This window comes from Pseudophryne corroboree, chromosome 2, assembly GCF_028390025.1.
Source record: "Pseudophryne corroboree isolate aPseCor3 chromosome 2, aPseCor3.hap2, whole genome shotgun sequence".
Taxonomy (NCBI): Eukaryota; Metazoa; Chordata; class Amphibia; order Anura; family Myobatrachidae; genus Pseudophryne; species Pseudophryne corroboree.
The window spans coordinates 694228237-694246863 of NC_086445.1; the positions used below are offsets into that span (position 1 = coordinate 694228237).

General features: G+C 47.6%; 1 protein-coding gene across 1 annotated transcript in view; it reads left to right on the forward strand.

The window, feature by feature from the left end:
* Window positions 1-18627, forward strand: part of PIK3C2B (phosphatidylinositol-4-phosphate 3-kinase catalytic subunit type 2 beta) — a 257575-nt gene that overhangs the window by 196145 nt on the left and 42803 nt on the right. The window contains exons 24-26 of the mRNA XM_063955240.1: window positions 3020-3156; window positions 3541-3710; window positions 10733-10889. Coding sequence (XP_063811310.1) covers window positions 3020-3156; window positions 3541-3710; window positions 10733-10889 — 464 coding nt within the window. The remainder of the gene's footprint in view (window positions 1-3019; window positions 3157-3540; window positions 3711-10732; window positions 10890-18627) is intronic.

Here is an 18627-nt window from a genome sequence, read left to right on the forward strand (position 1 = left end):
GTAGATGGGATGTTCAGCCGCACCCGCTGTTTCCCTTATTTTCTGTAGGTCATGGCATGTATAAGAGGTCCTTCTGCACTGCCAATCTTGTCCCTGACCGAAATTACAGCTTTTATTTACATTTACAGGGAATTCTGATAATGTTAAGGTATAGTGCTTCCAGACGGAAATGTGATTGTTGAAATGCCTTTAAATCATATAAACTTACCTTAACCATTCTGAATTTTTATTTTCTATAGTTTTGCGAACACTCTTGTTATGTACTTACCACAGATTTGTAAATACAAAATGTAACCAGGAAATTTGACCAGGAAATCTGAATATTTGAAAGTGGAAACACTGGTTGCAGCATGTTGCTCAGTATACTTTTCTAGCTTGGAGGCTGCAGCATGACCTGGTTTGCTTATTCTGACCAACAGGGGTTCGCCAACAGCGTAGTAGCAACACCACTGACAAGACAGAGACAGGACAGCTAACAGTAGCTGGGCTCAGTAAAACTGAGGATAGTCTGCAGGATACTGTAGTAGAAGTAAAAGCGCAGATGTAGCTGTGGTAAGGATATACATCCTTCAGCAGCCCCAGATTAGCCTCACAATCAACTGTCCCAGGATAACCTTTGTAAATCCACAATAGCCCTTGCCAACTGCTGAGGAGAGGCAAGATGGCAGCTCTGGGTAGAGTGTGCATGACACAGCAGGAGAGGACCTCCTCACAGTCCGGAGTGCAGACAGGCAGGCCTGAGGAAAGGCAGAAACCAATCAGCAGCTATGGAGCCACTGCAGCCCAGCATCCAGGAGAGAAGGATCTGCTAGATCAAACAGTCTGCAAACAGGAAAGCAACCACTGGGACAACTGCTGCCTGCAATATGCCAGCAATATACCAGCTTGAGGGAAGTGGGCAGGCACGGGGCGCTACAGATAGTGGAACTAGGGTTGACCCTCGATTGATGACCACCCAATGTTTGATGGGTTTACAGAGATACAGTGGTTCTCCACTCTTGATAGTACAAACCCCGCCAACACTGTGTCGGGACATAAAGCTTAGCTTTGCACACCCACCTCTGATTAGCCTATAGCCCGGTGAGTAATATAGCAGGGATGACCATCTGTGGGTGAGACCATTGATGGTTCCCCTGTCAACTGTTGTATACCATCAAGGTTATTCACCAGTGGTACCATCAATGGTTAACCTTCTGATGGCCATCCTGAAATGGAACTCCAAGCAGGAGAGAGGCAGGCCAGTGAGCGATTCGATTCCCTGGGTTGAAATCAGTGAGTACGTCTATACAACAGGATAAGTTGGCAGATATTTAACAGGAGAGCTCCTCAGTCTGTATAACCAAACTCCCCAAACCCATGCCACGCCCCAATTTCTGTTGCTTTATTGTTCATATCCAAGCCTTATACTACAGTGTCTAGTGTACCTATTGTCTGGGCAAAGATACATCCCCCCTCATATTGGAGGAGTCTTTCACATTTTTTAAATACTTCTCTGGGAAATCTGACAAAGTGAATGCATCTGACGGAGGCTCCTGCAATATTGCCTCCATAGGCTTAAAGCGGTTTATGCCGTTAGAGGATGACATAAACGACAGAGACCAAATGTTTATACAGATTGTAGTCCCTATTGACATAAATTTATTACCAGTTATTTATATAGCGCACACATATTCTGCAGCACTTTACAGAGATTATTTGCCCATTTACATCAGTCCCTTCCCCAGTGGAGCTTACAATCTATATTCCCTATCACATGTACACACCGACACATTCACGCTAGGGTTAATTTTTTTTGGGAGCCAGTTAACCTATCAGTATATTTTTGGAATGTGGGAGGAAACCGGAGTACCCGAAGGAAACCCACGCAAGTACGGGGAGAATATACAAACTCCGCACAGTTAGAGCCATGGTGGGAATCAAACCAATGACCTCAGTGCTGTGAGGCAGTAATGCTAACCATTACACCATCCGTACTACCATAGGATCTGTGGTCTGCAGCGATAGTTAGTCTTTTTCAGGATATTTCTGTGAAATGTAATAGGCTGTTGTTGCCTAGCCAGGATACATGAAATTATGCAGAAACTGCAGTTTCTGCATAATTTTATGACAAACTGGTTTCATAAATAGGCCCTTAAGTGTCTGTTGCTGCTGTATGAACTGTGTCCCTCATTCCGAGTTGTCCGCTCGCTAGCTACTTTTAGCAGAAATGCAAAGGCAAAGCCGCCGCCCTCTGGGAGTTTATCTTAGCTTAGCAGAATTGCTAACAAAAGATTAGCAATTCTGCTATTAAGTATTTCCTTGCAGTTTCTGAGTAGCTCCACCTACTCCTAGATTGCGATCACCTCAGTCCGTTTAGTTCCTGGTTTGACGTCATAAACACGCCCAGCGTCCGGCCAGCCACTCCCCCGTTTCTCCAGCCACTCCTGCGTTTTTACCTGGCACGCCTGCGTTTTTTAGCACACTCCCTGAAAACGGCCAGTTTCCGCCCAGAAACACCCACTTCATGTCAATCACACTACGATCAGCAGAGCGATTGAAAAGCTTAGTTCGCCCGTGAGTAAAATAGCATAATTTTGTGTAAAATTGCGTAGCGCGTGCGCCCTGCTGTGCATACGCATGCGCAGAACTGCCAGATTTTAGCCTGTTAGCAATTCTGCAAAAAATAGCAGCGAGCGAACAACTTGGAATGAACACCTGTATTTTGCATTACAGACCTGAGGTGCTGTGCAGTTTTTAAACATTACTATAATATTATACATTATTTATATGACTAATTCCCTTTGTTTTCAACTAAAATTACTGTTATTTTAGTGCAACAATAAATCAACAATTTGATGCATTTAATGAAATTTAGGAAAGGCAATGCAAACCAGTTTTTTCTAATTGTCAGGTCATTCCTTTTAATTGTTTTCTGAAGTCTCGTAAATGCTATGTATTGATATAAATTGCTTGTCCTCCGAAAATATGTCCAATTCACGTGTGTAGATCCATGTAAGCAGGTTGATTTCCCTCCTTGCAGGTATGGTTGAGATGATCCCATCTGCAGAAACTCTGAGGAAGATCCAGGTGGAGCATGGAGTAACTGGCTCATTTAAAGACCGACCACTGGCTGACTGGCTACAGAAGCACAATCCCACAGAGGATGAGTATGATAAGGTGGCATGTTCTGTTCTGGTAGCAGCCTATAATTAACAGGCTCTCTCAGTAACTGAGTTCTAATAATTGATATATAGCTGGTTAAAAGTAAACTTAAATCTTAAAAATGGTGTGACTGCATAAGGTTCACAAGCAGCACACATCACTGACAGTGAAAGGATTCATAACCTCCATTTCTTTAGTTAATAAACCAAAAGCCACAAAATCTGCATGAGAAAAACACATTTTTAAATAAATATACCATATCCATTTGTTATACAGTATTTTATCCCATTTTGCATATCGTTTATGAAATGTAGTGGTGTAAATCTCACTGCAATTAGAACCTGTCACTCTGAGATATAGACAGATGTTGGTAACCATGGCAATGTTTGGATTACACAGGCAGTGGAGAATTTCATCTACTCATGTGCAGGATGTTGTGTAGCCACCTATGTGCTTGGGATATGTGATCGGCACAATGACAACATCATGCTGAAGACCAGTGGACACATGTTTCACATAGACTTTGGCCGCTTCCTGGGACATGCACAGATGTTTGGGAACATAAAACGGTGAGTGCATGACAAAACCATAGCGCTGCAATCCTGTGAAAACTGCAGACTGTGATTATATCAGTTTGAACAAGACTTGATTGAACATGCGCATGATCCTAAAAACGTGTAAAAACAAACGAATCAGTAACATGAGGTCGACACTGTATTATATAGAAAAATATATCTCTATATATATAAATGCGAAAGCTCTCAGTCACTCACTGACTGACTCATCACTAATTCTCTTACTTCCCGATACGTTAGGAAGATGAAATTTAACACAGGTTTTCTTCAGGCGGGAAATAGGAAAACAACGTAATCAGAATTTTAATAAACCTCCCCTAAGGGGATGAAAAGGGTGCTGATATTATGAAGTAATTACCGATACAAGGCTTGCGTTGCGTAAACGGTAACGCCCAAATGGACAATCGGATTTAGATTGCACCTCCAGTGTGTAGAATTTAATAAACTACAAAAATGGTCCTGTCACTTTTACCGTATCTGCTACAGGTGCTCCTCGAGTAACGCCAAGAACCATAGATTACGATTAACTTACATTAAGACGTCTCAAATTTACATCTCTATGGATTTACCAAATTATAAACACTCATGTATATGTGCAATCGTGAAAAGCAGCAACTTCTATGCGAAGTACGGGTAGAACAGCTAGTAAATAAAACATTAAGCAATGCAATATGCCACATCAGCAGGAGGGTATTCCAAGCTGTATTGAGAAGTGTGAGCCAGTGTCCCAAGTGAAATATGAGGAATCCTTAAAGAAGGTTCATTAGCAAAAGTTACGCACCTCCAGTGGTGGCTCCAGTCTGCAGTGCAGTCCAAAATTCATATAGGGGAGCCACACCAACTGTTAGTGAGTCCCGACAGGCGATGTTTGGCAGCTGGTGTGCGCCACTTCTTGAACCACCACTGCTCACCACAATATTCTGGCAAACTGTATGACACTCTGGTAGAAAACGAGATTTATGGTAAGAACTTACCGTTGTTAAATCTCTTTCTGCGAGGTACACTGGGCTTCACAGGGAATGACATTGAGGTGTAGAGTAGGATCTTGATCCAAGGCACCAACAGGCTCAAAGCTTTGACTGTTCCCAGAATGCATAGCGCCGCCTCCTCTATAACCCCGCCTCAGTGCACAGGAGCTCACTTTTTGTTAACCAGTCCAATGCAGTAGCAGGCAAAAGAGACGACAACCATTAGTAGCCACATACACCACATTCTCACGACAGGAGAAAGTGTCAGCGGTTAATGCCATACCAACCCAAAGAAGTTAAGTGCATCAGGGTGGGCGTCCTGTGAAGCCCAGTGTACCTCGCAGAAAGAGATTTAACAATGGTAAGTTCTTACCATAAATCTTGTTTTCTGCTGCAGGGTACATTGGGCTCCACAGGGAATGACATTGGGGATGTCCTAAAGCAGTTACTTATGGGAGGGGACGCACTGTAGCCTGCACAAGAACCCGGCATCCAAAGGAAGCATCCTGGGAGGCGGAAGTATCGAAGGCATAGAACCTTATGAACGTGTTCACTGAGGACCACGTAGCCGCCTTGCACAATTGTACAAGGGTCGCACCACGGCGGGCCGCCCAAGAAGGTCCAACCGACCGAGTAGAATTGGCCTTTATGGCAGCAGGAACTGGAAGGCCAGCCTGTACATAAGCATGTGCAATCACCATTCTAATCCATCCGGCCAGGGTTTGCTTGTGAGCAGGCCAGCCACGTTTGTGAAAACCAAACAGAACAAGGAAAGAATCCGACTTCCTGATGGAGGCAGTTCTCTTCACATAGATACGGAGAGCCCGTACCACATCCAAAGACCTCTCTTTGTAAGACAAGTCAGGAGAGGCAAAGGCTGGAACCACAATCTCCTGATTAAGGTGGAGAAAAGACTCCACCTTCGGTAAATACCCGGGACGTGTTCTAAGAACCGCCCGATCACGGTGAAAAATCAGATAAGGTGACCTACAAGACAAGGCACCCAAATCCGTCACCCGTCTAGCAGAGGCAATAGCCAGCAGAAACAATACCTTAAGAGAAAGCCACTTAAGGTCTGCAGATTCAAGAGGCTCAAACGGAGACCCTTGCAACGCCTCTAGAACCACCGTCAGGTCCCAAGGAGCCACAGGCGGGACATAAGGAGGTTGAATCCGTAACACACCCTGAGTGAACGTATGCACATCAGGTAAAGTCGCAATTTTTCTTTGGAACCAAACTGACAAGGCAGAAATATGAACCTTGATGGAGGCCTGACGAAGGCCCAAGTCCAGGCCCTGTTGTAGAAAGGCCAAAACTTTGGCCGTACTAAACTTGTAAGCGTCATAATCGCTAGATGTGCATCAAGCAAAGTAAGAGTTCCAGACCCTATGGTAAATCCAAGCAGAAGCCTGTTTCCGGGCCTTCAACATGGTTTGAATGACCGCCTCAGATAATCATTTGGCCCTCAAGACGGAAGCTTCAAGAGCCACGCCGTCAAAGCCAACCGGGCTAAATCCTGATATACACAGGGGCCCTGCACAAGTAGATCTGGGCGCTGTGGAAGTAGAAGGGGACGCTCTATCAAGAGACCCTGAAGGTCTGAAAACCAATGCCGACTGAGCCACGTGGGAGCGATTGGAAGCAGGATTCCTCCTTCTTGCTTGAACTTCCTTATTACTCTGGGAAGTAGTGACACCGGAGGGAACACGTATGGCAGCTGAAAGTTCTATGGAATTACCAGTGCGTCCACGAACGGTGCTTTAGGATCCCTTGTCCTTGCTCCGAAGACCGTTACCTTGTGATTGTGTCGAGACGCCATCAGGTCCACATCTGGAAGGCCCCACCTGTCCACGAGGAGTTGAAACGCTTCTGGATGGAGGCTCCATTCTCTGGTGTGTACATCCTGACGACTGAGAGAGTCCGCTTCCCAGTTTAGGACCCCCGGAATGAATACTGCCGATATGGCTGGCAGATGGCGTTCCACCCACTGAAGAATCAGTGATACTTCCCTCATTGCTATGCGGCTTTGAGTGCCGCCTTGATGATTGATGTATGCCACCGTGGTGGCGTTGTCCGACTGTACTTGAACAGGTCTGTTCTGTATTAAATGCTGGGCCAAGTTCAGTGCGTTGAACACAGAATGTTTATCGGCAGGAGACACTCCTCCTTAGTCCACCGACCCTGCTCCAACACCGCGCCCCAACCTCTCAGACTGGCATCCCTTGTCAGAAGGACCCAGTTGGAGATCCAGAAGGGACGACCCCTGCTCAATCGTTGGTCCTAAAACCACCAGCTCAGTGACAGACGGACCTCCGGAGATGAGGAGATCATGTGAGACCTGATCTGGTGAGGCAGGCCGTCCCACTTGGCAAGAATCAGCTTCTGCAGAGGGCGGGAATGGAATTGAGCGTACTCCACCATGTCAAAAGCCGACACCATGAGACCTAGCACTTGCATTGCCGAATATATCGACACTTGGGGACGAGATAGGAAGCAACTAATCCTGTCCTGAAGTTTCAGGACTTTCTCCTGAGACAAGAACAACCGCTGGTTGTGCGTGTCCAAGAACGCCCCGAGGTGCACCATGCTCTGAGCAGGGACCAGGGAAGATTTCTTCCAGTTGATGAGCCACCCGTGGGCTTGTAGAAACTGGATAGTCAGATCCAGATGGCGTAGGAGAATTTCTGGGGAATTTGTCAGGATCAACAAGTCATCCAGATACGGTAGGATCCTAACCCCTTGACGGCGGAGTACAGCCGTCATTACCACCATGACCTTGGTGAAGACTTGCGGGGCCGTGGTCAAACCAAAAGGTAAAGCCCGAAATTGGTAACGGAGGTTGCCAACCGCAAATCTCAGGTACTACTGATGTGACACTGCAATCGGAATATGCAGGTAAGCATCCTGTATGTCCAGGGAGACCATATAGTCCCCAGGTTCCAAGGCCAGAACAATAGATCGAAGAGTTTCCATACGAAACTTGGAGACCTTCACAAATTTGTTCAAGGACTTGAGGTTGATAATGGGCTGGGAAGACCCATTTGGTTTCGGGACTAGGAACAGCGGTGAATAGTACCCCTTGCCTCTCTGAGCCAGAGGCACCTGTACTACTACTCCTGTGTCCAGGAGGGACTGTACCACCGAATGAAGAGTTTTTGCCTTCACCTGATCCGAAGGGATGTCTGTCAGGCAAAATCAATGACAGGGACGATTTCTGAAGGCTACGGCGTAACCTTGAGTGACGACTTCCCGTACCCAGGTATCGGAAGTGGTCTTCAACCATTCCTGAGTAAACCCTAGAAGTCGGTCCCCCACCCTGGAATCCTTCAGAGGGAGGCCCACCCCGTCATGCGGCGGGCTTGTCAGTTTTGTAAGCAGGCTGATGGGCAGCCCAGGCCCGTTTGGGTTTGGGCTTATTGGGTTTGGAAGTGCGAACCTGTTTCGGGTACGCCTGACCTTTTGCTTTCCCTGAAGGACGAAAGGAGCGAAAGGGAGTACTCTTAGCCTTCGGCACTGAAGGAGCAGTACTAGGTAGACATGCCGTCTTAGCAGAAGCTAAGTCAGCCACTATCTTGTGGAGGTCTTCTCCAAAAAGAATGTCTCCCTTAAAAGGGAGCACCTCCAGGGTTTTCTTAGAGTCCAGATCGACCGATCAGTACCGCAACCATAGAATCCGGCGAGCCAATATGGACGTAGTAGAAGCCTTGGCCGCCAGGATACCGGCATCAGAAGCTGCCTCCCTAGTGTAATGAGAAGCTGTGACAATATACGACAGACATTGTTTGGCATTATCAGAAGCGTTGGAAGGCAGCTCCGCCTCCAGCTCCTGAGACCGCACTTCAACAGCTTCTGCAGCCCATGTCGCTGCAATAGTGGGCCTATGCGCTGCACCAGTTAGGGTGTAAATCGCCTTTGAACAACCCTCCACACGTTTATCCGTCGGTTCTTTCAGCGAAGTGACGGTGGTTACAGGCAGAGCAGAGGATACAACCAGCCGCGCCACCTGCAAATCCACTGGCGGGGGTGTCTCCCAATTTTTACTTAGCTCCGCCTCGAGGGGGTAGCAAGCCAGCATCTTCTTGTGAGGCGTGAATTTCTTTCATGGATTTTCCCAGGATTCCTGACGTATGTCAACTAGATGGTCAGAGTGAGGTAAAACTTGTTTAACCACATTCTGACATTTAAACCTGTCCGGTTTCTTAGGGGCAGCATCAGGCTCCGGTTCATCAGTAATTTGAAGAATTAACCTGATTGCCTCCAGCAAGTCAGTGACATCCACCTGTGAAACAGACTCCCCATCAGAAGCATCGGGGTCAGAATCTGTGGGGTCAGTATATACGCCATCCTCATCAGACGAAGTATCTGGGATGTTGGTGGATTGTGAGGAAGTAATGGCCTGCTTAGAGGATCCGTTGGTCTTAGGCGGGCGAGGGATAGACTTCTGTGTAGTCAGTGATTAGTTCAATTGCTGTAACTGAGCGGACAGCTGATCTGCCCATGGCGGGTAAACCGCAGGGACCATTAGCGGTTGTACCGGCACAGGAGGTCCCATAGGGGTCGCAAGTCTAGTTACTAGCGTATTCAATAACGTGGAGAAAGTAGCCCAAGGTGGGTCATTATGAACCCCCGTTGCTATGTTCCCACTGGGGGGTAAGGAACTCCTGAACCTGAACCCTCGGCTGCAACGTTTTTTTTAAATATGTGTCTGCAGCGTCACCACCACGCAATGTGGGATCAGCCCCAGCACCATCGCCCCTTGTAGCTGACATATCTGAAAGCTCAATACAGGGCAACCCAGTACAATAGCAGCACAATACCTGACAAGAACCCCATGTGCAGTGTATTAGCACAAACAGGGGACTCAAGAGTTATATGCTGACTAAAAATCACAGAGAAAAATACACACTGAGTATATCTTGTGAAACACCTATATTAACTGACAAACCTGACGCACTTAGTCCCCTCAGGTTATAGAATATAGGGATAACAATCTGAGTGAGAGACACGAAATGGAGGTCACACAGCAGCTATATGCACACACACATAGTCACATTGTACAATGCAGTAATTATGACATGCAATAAAACTGCACTGGACTAGCAATACAGAGTAATACTAAGTATAGCTATACACTCAATCAATATAACCTTGACTAAATGCACTCTTTCTTAACTAACACTGTCAGCAGACATGTAGAATACTTAAGTGTCCTGTAAAATGCACAGCTCTGACATGCAGTCGGCTTTACAGAGGAGGATTTGCCCAAACAGTCCCAGGATCAGCTCAGCTTGTCCTAATGGCGCCCAAACGCTGACAGGGAGTGAGGGAGAGAGAGAGATGTAGCTCCAGGGCGGGAACATTTACTCTAAATGGCGGGCTGGAGGAGGGGCTACAGGTCAAAGCCTTATCCCCCTGCTGGACTTTACCACCGGGTACTGTGGGCTTATATAAACGGTTTATGAGAGAAAACCGACCTGTGCCCTTGCCCTGGTGGTCTAGTGGGGTCCCTGTACTGCCACAGTGTCCACGCCACTGCACGCGGCCCGCCTTTTAGCATCTCACTGGGACTCCCGTGGTGCGCACGTGCAGTGCACCCGTGTCCTCAAATGGCTTCAGACTGCGATCAATGCAGCGATCCAGTCTCAGTTAGGCCCAACTGTAAAAACTTCCATGATAGCAAAAAATTAACCAACCATTCCAGTAGTTGGTCAAATGTTTAATGAAATCCCCTAACGCAAGAATGTATGTGTGTTTTGTTTGTCATCACATGCATTTTACACAAATATCTACAAGTCATCTCATGCTCATGCTGCCCAGTAATTTACTGGTTAACAAAGTGTAGTAAATGCCATAGGTGAATAATATTATTTCTTTTTGTTGCACTAGGACTAGACACAAATATCATATGCTTGAAATAAAATTCTTAATGCAGGCTTCATGTGACAAGGAATGTACCTGAACAAAACATCCATCAGATAAATACATCCCTGCATTCTGGTCCTCTCTGCTTTTGTAATCAATCCAAAACATTTTCTCTTATCACTGCAGGGACCGTGCCCCTTTTGTCTTCACATCGGACATGGCATATGTTATTAATGGAGGGGACAAGACGTCCAGCCGCTTTCATGACTTTGTAGATTTGTGCTGCCAGGCTTATAACCTCATCCGCAAGCATACTCACCTTTTTCTCAACCTACTGGGATTGGTAAGCTACCCACAGTAATACTAACAGAACTGAATGGATAGCACACTATTTTGTTAATCAAGTTTATTTTTTGGTAGTTTTATACAATGACATACAGTAACAGCAAAGGTAAAACCCAATACACATACAGTAAAAGACTATGGGGGTCATTCCGAGTTGATCGCTCGCTAGCAGTTTTTAGCAGCCGTGCAAACGCTATGCCGCCGCCCACTGGGGAGTGTATTTTAGCTCAGCAGTTGAGCACTACAAAAAACAGTTTGTGCAGTTTCTGAGTAGCTCTGAACCTACTCATCACTTGCGATCACTTCAGCCTATTCGTGTCCGGATTTGACATCATACACCCGCTCAGCGAACGCCCAGCCATGCCTGCATTTTTTCAGACACGCCTGCGTTTATGCAAACACTCCCTGAAAACGGTCAGTTGACACCCAGAAACGCCCCCTTCCTGTCAATCTTCTAGCGGCCGCCAGTGCGAAGAAAAACTTCGCTAGAACTTGAGCACAACCACAAAGGGCTTTGTACCTGTACGTCGCGCGCGCATTGCGGGGCATACGCATGCGCAGAAATGCCATTTTTTTCACCTGAACACTGCGCTGCGAAAATCAGCAGCGAACGATCAACTCGGAATGACCCCCCATATCGCTTATTAGCTTTTCTCTGACGTCCTAAGTGGATGCTGGGACTCCGTAAGGACCATGGGGGAATAGCGGCTCCGCAGGAGACTGGGCACAACTAAAGAAAGCTTTAGGACTACCTGGTGTGCACTGGCTCCTCCCACTATGACCCTCCTCCAGACCTCAGTTAGAATCTTGTGCCCGGCTGAGCTGGATGCACACTAGGGGCTCTCCTGAGCTCCTAAAAAAGAAAGTATACTTTTAGGTTTTTTATTTTCAGTGAGATCTGCTGGCAACAGACTCACTGCTACGAGGGACTAAGGGGAGAAGAAGCGAACCTACCTGCTTGCAGCTAGCTTGGGCTTCTTAGGCTACTGGACACCATTAGCTCCAGAGGGATCGAACACAGGACCCGACCTCGATCGTCCGGTCCCGGAGCCGCGCCGCCGTCCCCCTTACAGAGCCAGAAGCAAGAAGATGGTCCTGAAAATCGGCGGCAGAAGACTTCGGTCTTCAACAAGGTAGCGCACAGCACTGCAGCTGTGCGCCATTGCTCCTCATGCACACCTCACACTCCGGTCACTGATGGGTGCAGGGCGCTGGGGGGGGGCGCCCTGAGCAGCAATATTAACACCTTGGCTGGCAAAAAAATCACAATATATAGTCCTAGAGGCTATATATGTGAAAAATACCCCTGCCAGAGATCCATAAAAAAGCGGGAGAAAGTCCGCCGAAAAAGGGGCGGGGCTATCTCTCTCAGCACACTGGCGCCATTTTCTCTTCACAGTGCAGCTGGAAGACAGCTCCCCAGGCTCTCCCCTGTAGTTTTCAGGCTCAAAGGGTTAAAAAGAGAGGGGGGGCACTAAATTTAGGCGCAAAATTGTGTATTATAGCAGCTATAAGGGAAAAATCACTGTGGGTAGTGTGAATCCCTGTATTATATAGCGCTTTGGTGTGTGCTGGCATACTCTCTCTCTGTCTCCCCAAAGGACTTTGTGGGGTCCTGTCCTCAATCAGAGCATTCCCTGTGTGTGTGCGGTGTGTCGGTACGGCTGTGTCGACATGTTTGATGAGGAAGGTTACGTGGAAGGCGGAGCAGATGCCGATAAATGTGATGTCGCCCCCTGTGGGTCCGACACCAGAGTGGATGGATAGGTGAAAGGTATTAACCGACAGTGTCAACTCCTTACATAAAAGGCTGGATGACGTAACAGCTGTGGGACAGCCGGCTTCTCAGCCCGCGCCTGCCCAGGCGTCTCAAAGGCCATCAGGGGCTCAAAAAACGCCCGCTACCTCAGATGGCAGACACAGATGTCGACACGGAGTCTGACTCCAGTGTCGACGAGGTTGAGATATATACACAATCCATTAGGAACATCCGTTGCATGATCTCGGCAATGAAAAATGTGTTACACATTTCTGACATTAACCCAAGTACCACAAAAAAGGGGTTTTATGTTTGGGGAGAAAAAGCAGCCTGTGTTTTGTTCCCCCATCAGATGAGTGAATGAAGTGTGTGAAGAGGCGTGGGTTCCCCCGATAAGAAACTGGTAATTTCTAAAAAGTTACTGATGGCGTACCCTTTCCCGCCAGAGGATAGGTCAAGTTGGGAGATATCCCCTAGGGTGGATAAGGCGCTCACACGTTTATCAAAAAAGGTGGCACTGCCGTCTTAGGATACGGCCACTTTGAAGGAGCCTGCTGATAAAAAGCAGTAGGCTATCCTGAAGTCTGTATATACACACTCAGGTACTATACTGAGACCTGCAATTGCCTCAGCATGGATAGTGCTGCTGCAGCGTGGTCTGTTACCCTGTCAGGACAGGGATACTATTTTGCTAACCATAGAGCATATTAAAGACGTAGTCTTATATATGAGGGATGCACAGAGGGATATTTGCCGGCTGGCATCCAGAATTAATGCAATGTCCATTCTGCCAGGAGGGTATTAGGGACCCGGCAGTGGACAGGTGATGCTGACTTTAAAAGGCACATCTGCCTTATAAGGGTGAGGAATTGTTGGAGATGGTCTCTGGGACCTCGTATCCACAGCAACAGCTGGGAAGAAAAATTTTTACCTCAGGTTTCCTCACAGCCTAAGAAAGCACTGTATAATCAGGTACAGTCCTTTCGGCTTCAGAAAAGCAAGCGGGTCAAAGGCGCTTCCTTTCTGCACAGAGTCAAGGGAAGAGGGAAAAAAGCTGCACCAGACAGCCAGTTCGCAGGATCAAAAATCTTCCCCCGCTTCCTCTGAGTCCACCGCATGACGCTGGGGCTCCACAGGTGGAGCCAGGTGCGGTGGGGGCGCGTTTCGGGAACTTCAGCGACTAGTGGGCTCGCTCACAGGTGGATCCCTGGGTTCTGCAAGTAGTATCACAGGGATACAAGCTGGAGTTCGAGGCGACTCCCCCTCGCCGTTACCTCAAATCAGCCTTGCCTGCTGCCCTCGGAGAAAGGGGAGGTAGTACTGGTGGCAATTCACAAGCTGTACTTCCAGCTGGTGATAATCAAGGTACCCCTCCTTCAACAAGGCCGGGGTTACTATTCCACAATGTTTGTGGTACCGAAACCAGACGGTTCGGTGAGACCCATTCTAAAATTGAAATCCTTGAACACTTCTATATGAAGGTTCAAATTCAAAATGGAATCGCTCAGGGCGGTTATTGCAAGCCTGGACGAAGGGGATTACATGGTATCACTGGACATCAAAGATGCTTACCTGCATGTCCCCATTTACCCTCCTCACCAGGAGTACCTCAGAATTGTGGTACAGGACTGTCATTACCAATTCCAGACGTTGCCGTTGGTCTGTCCACGGCACCGAGGGTATTTACCAGGGTAATGGCCGAAATGATGATACTCCTTCAAAAAAAAAGGGAGTTATAATTATCCCTACTTGGACGATCTCCTTATAAAGGCGAGGTCCAGGGAGCAGTTGTTGGTCGGAGTAGCACTATCTCGGGAAGTGCTACAACAGCACGGCTGGATTCTGAATATTCCAAAGTCGCAGCTGGTTCCTACGACGCGTCTACTGTTCCTGGGTATGGTTCTGGACACAGAACAAGAAAAAGTGTTTCTCCCGGAGGAGAAGGCCAAGGAGTTGTCATCTCTAGTCAGAGACCTTCTAAAACAAATACAGGTGTCGGTGCATCAAGGCACGCGAGTCCTGGGAAAGATGGTAGCTTCTTACGAAGAAATTCCATTCGGCAGGTTCCATGCAAGGATCTTCCAGTGGGATCTGTTGGACAAGTGGTCCGGGTCGCATCTTCAGATGCATCGGCTGATAACCCTGTCTCCTAGGGCCAGGGTGTCGCTGTTGTGGTGGCTGCAGAGTGCTCATCTTCTAGAGGGCCGCAGATTCGGCATACAGGACTGGGTCCTGGTGACCACGGATGCCAGCCTTCGAGGCTGGGGGGCAGTCACACAGGGAAGAAGCTTCCAAGGACTATGGTCGAGTCAGGAGACTTCCCTACACATAAATATTATGGAACTAAGGGCCATTTACAATGCCCTAAGTTAGGCTAGACCCCTGCTTCAACACCAGCCGGTGCTGATCCAGTCAGACAACATCGCGGCGGTCGCCCATGTATACCAACAGGGCGGCACAAGAAGCAGGAGGGCGATGGCAGAAGCCACAAGGATTTTCCGATGGGCGGAAAATCATGTGTTAGCACTGTCAGCAGTGTTCATTTCCGGAGTGGACAACTGGGAAGCAGACTTTCTCAGCTGGCACGACTTCCACCCGGGAGAGTGGGGATTTCATCCAGAAGTCTTCCAAATGATTGTACACCATTGGGAAAGGCCACAGGTGGACATGATGGCGTCCCGCCTCAACAAAAAGCTAAAAAGATATTGCGCCAGGTCAAGGGACCCTCAGGCGATAGCTGTGGACACTCTGGTGACACCGTGGGTGTACCAGTCGGTTTATGTGTTCCCTCCTCTTCCTCTCATACCCAAGGTACTGAGGATAATAAGGAAAAGAGGAGTAAGAACTATACTCATTGTTCCGGATTGGCCAAGAAGAGTTTGGTACCCGGAACTTCAAGAACTGATCTCAGAGGACCCATGGCCTCTGCCGCTCAGACAGGACCTGCTGCAGCAGGGGCCCTGTCTGTTCCAAGACTTACCGCGGCTGCGTTTGACGGCATGGCGGTTGAACGCCGGATCCTGAAGGAAAAGGGCATTCCGGAGGAAGTCATCCCTACGCTGATTAAAGCTAGGAAAGAAGTGACCGCAAACCATTATCACCGCATATGGCGAAAATATGTTGCGTGGTGTGAGGCCAGGAAGGCCCCAACGGAGGAATTTCAGCTGGGCCGTTTTCTGCACTTCCTACAGTCAGGGGTGACTATGGGCCTAAAATTGGGTTCCATTAAGGTCCAGATTTCGGCTCTGTCGATTTTCTTCCAGAAAGAACTGGCTTCACTGCCTGAAGTTCAGACATTTGTTAAGGGAGTGCTGCATATTCAGCCCCCTTTTTGTGCCTCCAGTGGCACCTTGGGATCTCAACGTGGTGTTGGATTTCCTAAAGTCGCATTGGTTTGAGCCACTTAAAACCATGGATTTGAAATATCTCACGTGGAAAGTGGTCATGCTGTTGGCCTTGGCTTCGGCCAGGCGTGTGTCAGAATTGGCGGCTTTGTCATGTAAAAGCCCTTATCTGATTTTCCATATGGATAGGGCAGAATTGAGGACTCGTCCCCAGTTTCTCCCTACGGTGGTATTAGCTTTTCATTTGAACCAACCTATTGTAGTGCCTGCGGCTACTAAAGACTTGGAGGATTCCAAGTTGTTGGACGTAGTCAGGGCCCTGAAAATGTATGTTTCCAGGACAGCTAGTGTCAGGAAAACTGACTCGCTATTTATCCTGTATGCACCCAACAAGCTGGGTGCTCCTGCTTCAAAGCAGACTATTGCACGCTGGATCTGTAGTACGATTCAGCTTGCACATTCTGCGGCTGGACTGCCGCATCCTAGATCAGTGAAAGCCCATTCCACGAGGAAGGTGGGCTCTTCTTGGGCGGCTGCCCGAGGGGTCTCGGCTTTACAACTTTGGTCGGGGTCAAACACATTTGCAAAATTCTACAAGTTTGATACCCTGGCTGAGGAGGACCTAGAGTTTGCTCATTCGGTGCTGCAGAGTCATCCGCACTCTCCCGCCCGTTTGGGAGCTTTGGTATAATCCCCATGGTCCTTACGGAGTCCCAGCATCCACTTAGGACGTCAGAGAAAATAAGATTTTACTCACCGGTAAATCTATTTCTCGTAGTCCGTAGTGGATGCTGGGCGCCCATCCCAAGTGCGGATTGTCTGCAATACTTGTATATAGTTATTGTTTAACTAAAGGGTTATTGTTGAGCCATCTGTTGAGAGGCTCAGTTATATTTCATACTGTTAACTGGGGATTCAAAATCCTTCCTTATTGTGTCAGCTCTTCCGGGCACAGTATCCTAACTGAGGTCTGGAGGAGGGTCATAGTGGGAGGAGCCAGTGCACACCAGGTAGTCCTAAAGCTTTCTTTAGTTGTGCCAAGTCTCCTGCGGAGCCGCTATTCCCCCATGGTCCTTACGGAGTCCCAGCATCCACTACGGACTACGAGAAATAGTTTTACCGGTGAGTAAAATCTTATTATCTACAGATGTGCAAGAAACAACACAGCTGTGTTTACCATCTTTAAACAGCTCTTTAATTTCTATCAGCATCTGAACATTGGACAGTATATATGTAAGGGCCATTTAAGTTCTATTGTATACAGTACATCAAAATATTAAAACATTTATTATCTTTGACTCTATGCTCCAGGGTGACTGTAAAGCCCCATCCACTTTCAGGTCACTGCCTAGCAACCCCGATACATGCTAGGAATTGAACCAAAGGCTCCTGATATGTTCATACTCAGGGAAACCGCTCCTGATGGTACAGTATATAGAAATCTTTTGTGGCAAGGTGTATCATGCAATAATGACACCTACTCAGAAAAACTAGGAGCCGCCAGTGCCATTCACTTTCTTGGCAATAGATACCTTGGCCAACATCCACAAGTTAGGTACATATTAAGCAGCATTGCTATTAACGCAATCCCACAAAGCCAATCCAAATATACAACTCCCAGGACTAAATAGATATGAGGCCTACTTGTTAAGAATGCAGCCAGTAACCTTAGATTAAAAATATACAGATGAACCAACCAGGCCTCCCAATTCAGGCATTGTGAGCTATATCAAGGCCCAAATGTAATTAACTAAACAGTTATAAGATAGACTGTGTCAAATAAATGAAAACTGTGTAAATAAATAACTAAACAGTTCTAAGATAGACTGTGTCAAATAGAATCTTGTGGGTGTAGTATGGTATGCCGGCGGCCAGCATACCGGCGCCGGGATCCCAGCCGCCGGCATACCGATAGCTGGGTGAGTGCAAATGAGCCACTTGCGGGCTCAGTGCGCTCGCCGAGCTGCGGGCACGGTGGCGCGCTACGTGTGCCACACTATTTATTCTCCCTCCAGGGGGGTCGTTGACCCCCAAGAGGTAGAATAGATGTCGGTATGCCGGGTGTTGGGATTCCGGCGTCGGTATACTGGGCGCTGGGATCACAGCCGGCATACTGAATACCACCCAATCTTGCACACTACATAGCACTGTTGTCCAGTCCTCATCTGATAAAGGGCTACATTTTCCTCCATTTCAATTACTATAAAGGTATCTATAATGTATTTTGCCGACAAATGAGAATACTGTACATCCAAGGCTGGAATCAGATGTGGTTGGAGTATCTATCGCTGCTGCTTACATGGAAGCTGCACCAATATCAGTAATATGTTAATACAGCAGAAGGCGTCTGACATAAGTAGATGCGTTCTGCTTGCATAGTGATCCCAGCTGCGCCCTAGGACGTAACATCGAATCATCTGCAAGCCATCTGCCGCAGATCCTACTAAGAGGCCAGGAAATCTCCATCCTCTGACGTAGATTCTGGCCCTCCCCCACAACAGCAGGGACATGTCTCTGTTTTGAGAAACTAAAGCAGTCACCTGCCCCAACCAGCATCAGATTTTTAATCACTGACAGTCTGATGATATACTCAGCTGACATCGCAGACCCATACTGCACATGCACAGTACAGG